At 36.8% G+C, this 2,095-nt stretch overlaps 1 protein-coding gene across 1 annotated transcript; it reads right to left on the bottom strand.

Annotated features, from left to right (window-relative positions):
* Positions 1-215: 215 nt before the first annotated feature.
* LOC106116653 (uncharacterized) lies at positions 216-2,005 on the bottom strand. Its single transcript, XM_013310545.1, has one exon. It carries the CDS (start codon positions 1,912-1,914, stop codon positions 943-945), a length of 972 nt encoding a protein of 323 aa, XP_013165999.1. The 5' UTR covers positions 1,915-2,005; the 3' UTR covers positions 216-942.
* Between the last annotated feature and the right edge of the window lie 90 nt (positions 2,006-2,095).

A 2,095-nucleotide genomic window follows, 5' to 3' on the forward strand; every position in this document is an offset into this window, starting at 1 on the left:
TCGCCTAAGAAAAAGAGTTTGTATGAAATATCCCGAATTCGCATAGTTTTTGATTGGATGTATATATTAACATTAAATTTTGACATGAAATCGTTACCTAATATTCCGTCAGCGGAAATGTTTAGGTTAGCAATATGGAATTTGTGTTTAGGGAATTGGTCAAGAGATATATCGGATGTGCCTAAGTTTGAATTGTAGATTCGGTATTCGAGACACCTATTATGGATACTTTATTTGAGGAGTCGATTAAGTTATTACCTATTTTGTTCTTTTGTATAACAGAGATGGCTGCTCCTGTGTCTATTAATAATATGAGTGGTTGGCCGTCGACATGGAACTTGCAATGTAATAGGTTTTCGGGAGGTATGTTTAAGGATTTTATATTATATGATTTGGTAACAGATTTGAGTTCGGATTTAGGATTTTTGAATTTTAGTTTCGGTTTAAGTTTTGTTTTGGCACGCGATTTGGATTTAGTGAACTTTGTAGAGGTAGTAGTGTTTGTAGAGAATTTTGTAACGAGCTTGGATGATTGAATCGGTTCAGAATTTCTGTTTGATTTAGTAGGTTTACTAGAGTTAGGAGATTCGGTGGAAATAGTAGATTCTGTGGAGAAACCGAGAGTTTGGGGCTGGTTACCCTGTTCGTAGGTTTCCTTTGAAGAGTTTGGAAAGGATTTTGTAATATGTTTGGATGATTGAATTGATTTAGAATGTGTGCTTGATTTAGTAGAATTAGTAGGGTTAGAAGATTCAGTGGATATAGAAGATCTTGTGGGGAAACCGAGGGTTTGGGGCTGGCTACCCTGTTCGTAGGTTTCGTTAAAACTAATTGTTTGGGTATGTTCTTCAGTTTGAACGTATACATCTCTAAATTGTCTCCGATTGACTGTTTTATTATCTAGAGATGCACTTTGTTTTAACATGTTGTTTCGTTGGTATTCTAGAGTTGGAGGTCGTTTAAGTTTTCGATCAATTCGGAAGTCTCTGGGCAGATAGCGATTCCCGACGAGTTGCCCACCTCGTTGGTCGCCAACAAGTTTAAATTATTAACATTAGTGGATGGTGTCGGTTGAGCGAGTTGGTTTTTGTTTCTAAGATTATTGTTGTAAGTTCGTTTGCGACATTCGCTTATGACGTGTCCTGGGTGTTTACAATAATTGCATATCTTAGTGTTTTCGTGTGTTGAGTTTAATTGATTGTTTAGTGGTCTATGCGGAGGATATGTCATGGGACGTCGAGTGGGAAGGTTTGTAGAGACCGGGGGCTTATGTGGTGCAATTGAGAGACGTGGGGAGTTTGTTCTAAATAATGTTTGACGAGCGTTATTCATGGCTCTGATTTTATCTTCCTGTAAGGCGAAACGCCCTGACTCAGACAGATTGTTAAACCCTTTAGTCCTTAACATCGTTCCGATATCTGAACTAATCCCGTTTATAAAGACATTTAGTGCGGTCTCCTCAGTAGTTGCAAGGCGACCCAGTAAAGTATTATCTAAGATTTCCGCGTTAAGTTTTTCTATTATTTTACTTCTACAGAGCTCTACTCTGTGATAGTATTCTGTAATCGACTCGTTATGTTTTTGGAACATTGATTGTAGTTCTAAGTTTAGGTGCGCGAGAGTTTTCGTTTGCGAAAATTTTTGGATTAGAAATGTTTTTAATTCCGCCCAGTTAAGAAATTGTTTGGCATGTACGTCTGCAGAATAAGGACCAGTTATTTTATTTAGGGCAAAAACTAGTACTGTCGGTTGTTGGGTTATAGTCGCTAGGTTAAATGCAGCGTCACACGACCGTATGTATCTGTATATATCGTTGTTATTTTTTGTATCGAAATCTGGGATAAGTTGTAGAAGAGTCCCTATGGGCATTTCTATCCCTTTATGATCTACACAAACGTCATTGGATTTTGACATGTTGAATGCAAAAATAGTACAAGAATAACTAGGGTAAAATATAGGAGAAATGGTAATTGTAAAATATACGAGAAATGGCAATTGTAAAATATACGAGAAATGGCAATTGTAAAATATACGAGAAATGGCAATTGTAAAATATACGAGAAATGGCAATTGTAAAATATACGAGAAATGGCAA

This window comes from Papilio xuthus, unplaced genomic scaffold (genome assembly GCF_000836235.2).
Source record: "Papilio xuthus unplaced genomic scaffold, Pxut_1.1 DF829660.1, whole genome shotgun sequence".
Lineage (NCBI taxonomy): Eukaryota > Metazoa > Arthropoda > Insecta > Lepidoptera > Papilionidae > Papilio > Papilio xuthus.

Coding starts and splice junctions, on each gene's coding strand:
- LOC106116653 (XM_013310545.1), bottom strand. CDS start 1,914: ATGTCAAAATCCAATGACGTTTGTGTAGATCATAAAGGGATAGAAATG.